This window comes from Halyomorpha halys, unplaced genomic scaffold (assembly GCF_000696795.3).
Source record: "Halyomorpha halys isolate HHAL.00 unplaced genomic scaffold, Hhal_1.1 Scaffold88.1, whole genome shotgun sequence".
Taxonomy (NCBI): domain Eukaryota; kingdom Metazoa; phylum Arthropoda; class Insecta; order Hemiptera; family Pentatomidae; genus Halyomorpha; species Halyomorpha halys.
The window spans coordinates 490,803-493,415 of NW_027114863.1; the positions used below are offsets into that span (position 1 = coordinate 490,803).

The 2,613-nt window shown below is 32.5% G+C and overlaps 1 protein-coding gene across 2 annotated transcripts in view; it reads right to left on the reverse strand.

Moving 5' to 3' along the window:
* The window catches only part of LOC106677135 (uncharacterized), a 167,332-nt gene that overhangs the window by 48,203 nt on the left and 116,516 nt on the right, over positions 1-2,613 (reverse strand). For both annotated transcript variants that reach the window (XM_067051965.1, XM_067051964.1), the window contains exon 6: positions 2,165-2,513. In XM_067051965.1, coding sequence (XP_066908066.1) covers positions 2,165-2,513 — 349 coding nt within the window. The remainder of the gene's footprint in view (positions 1-2,164; positions 2,514-2,613) is intronic.

A 2,613-nucleotide genomic window follows, 5' to 3' on the forward strand; every position in this document is an offset into this window, starting at 1 on the left:
TTTCAGTCTTGTGTGTGGATTCCAAGTAAGTCTCTTGTCAAGATGGAGTCCTAAGTATTGAATCTGTTCAACAGGATAAGTAACTCTAAATCACTACTATATAGTTTAGTAAGTAAGACGTTGTGTTACTGAAGCCCAGTACCAGGAGTTCGAATCCGGTTGTGGTATGTAATTATTTATTCTGTTACTGTAGTGAGTCAACCCGGCGGTATCCCGAGCTCTCCTGAGGTCTACTCAGCCTCTCTAAGTAGTTATGCTAAATAATCTTAGAGACAAATTTTGCGGTTAAGCGTGATCTTAAATAATTCACCTCCTTGAATAACCGTAGTTCAAGAAACAACAGTACTTCGTTATAAAGTACCGAACCCTTGACCCTGGATTATAGAGGTGCAGATTATCATTTTCTTTTTTCTTTTTTTTTAACGTTAGAGAATACTTCTGAATAACACTCTTGATTAGCTTAAAAAAAATTTAAAATCCCACTTATTCATATTAGTTAAGATAAATATGGTGGGTGTACTGACAGCCTAACTAAACTAAATCCTACAAAAATAGAATTTTTCGATAATCTTTTTTTCACATTAATTAAGACAATTTCGAGTTTTTTAATTTTTCGATTAAACCGGGGGTTCAGATATCAATGCCTATGCCCTCCTCTCTTTTACATAAATGACTTTTTCTTATCTTTTTCAAGGTGATCTCAAGTATAATATTTTCTGTCGCCCCCAGTAAATCCCTCTCTTTACACAAAATATCCGCGTATTCTCTCTTTATTTCTCGTCTCCAATTTCCCCCTCCATAGCTCCTGTCTGTTTTTTCACTTGCCTTAGATTTTGAAGACAACTCAACTTCCTTTTCCCAACCTAATGCTTGATTCTCTCTTGATATTGTCGTTCTCGTCAGGATTGCTTGATATTCTCGGGTCATCTTCCGGACTCTGTCCTTAATTTTTCTCCATCAATAGGACATACCTGGCTTCATACTGGGGGGAATTCGTTTTTATTTTCGTTTGCCAAATATGTAGATCTGAAGGTTTGTGTATGTTAATGCATTGTGAACGTATATTCTTCAATTTATCATCGTTCCTTCCAAACATGGCACTATCGAATATAGGTGTCCAATCGACAAAAAAAACTCATGGCAGTTAAATCATTTAACCATTAACCATTTATTTGAAGATCGACTATTGAATGTTGTCATTCCATTCATCAAAATGTTACTGATTAGATGTGTCTTTTTTTTTTTAAACCACTCCTTGACATGTCCAGAACCAGTAACCTAATAACCTAACTCCGCAAATAAATGTTTTTCGTTTTCTTGTTATAAGTTGTACAGTAAATAAATGATACAGAGGGATTACGAAATTTTCTCTAGAAAGAAGTCTATTTTTAGTGCAATATTATTTTTTCTTTTCTCTCAAATTAAAAATAAAATATATATTATAATTGAAAAATCCAATACTGAAACAGAAATGAATTTATTAAAATTCTGAAAGATTATTGATTGACCGTGTGTATAGATGAATGGAATATGGTTCGGGTGCGGTCAAAAAAACTCAAATAGTAGATAATTATACTATTTTATTGAGCCAACGTTTCGCCCCACGTTGCAGGGCTTCGTCAGGGCTAAACAAGATACAAACAGAAAGAGTTTTTGGTAAATAAATTTAATTTAAAACAAATTAATCTTATATAGTTTAATTTTTTACTATGTGGGTTTGATGAGGTCAAAAGAATATTCCTCCTCAATTATTCTAATTGATAATCGATTATTTAAAAATGAATTCTACTTAAAAAAGATAATAATATAAGATTGTAAGAAGATAGTCCGGTTGGCAGTCAATAAAACTAACAAAATAGTAAAAAAAGTAAGCTATTTATTGTTAACCAGCATTTCGCCCCGAAGAGCAACAATAAATATATAATATTTATATATAATATTTTGTAAATAAATATATTTACAAAAACAAATATGATAACTGATGATAGCAAAGATGATAACAATGAATAGTTTTCTTTTACTATTTTGGTACCTTTATTGAACTATCTTCCAATAATAATACAAAGTCGTTCATAAGGATTATTAGTAATTAGTAGTCATTATGATAAGAAAATTATTTGGAACCATTCGGGAATAAATACCACCAATTCCTAAGAGACCTTACCTTCAGCTTCGGTTTCATCTTAATCGAGCGTCTTGATTCTGTAACTCTTAGTTTTGACTTGGATGACTTTCTCTTCTTATAGTGAGCTGCCAGCCTCAGAGGTACGCTAGATCTGCGTTCCATAGATCCTAGGACAAATGATACGTTCTTAACCTCTTCCTCCTCCACTATCTCTGAATACGGAGGCGTTTCTTCCCCCTTCTTTGCTATGAATTTTGGCACCATGGGACTCTTCAGTTGTTTCAGTTGCTTTTGTCTATTCAACTCTTCTTGGAGGAGTCTAGCGTTGACCTCGGTTCGTTTTTCTATTTCTTTAATCTTCCTTTCGTTCATCTTTTTCATTTCCGATCTGAAAATGAATCATTATTTTCACTTTCAAAGCAATAAGTAACTCTTTTTTTTTTTTATTGTTTATTTATTGTAATTTACAACTACAAAATAATACAATA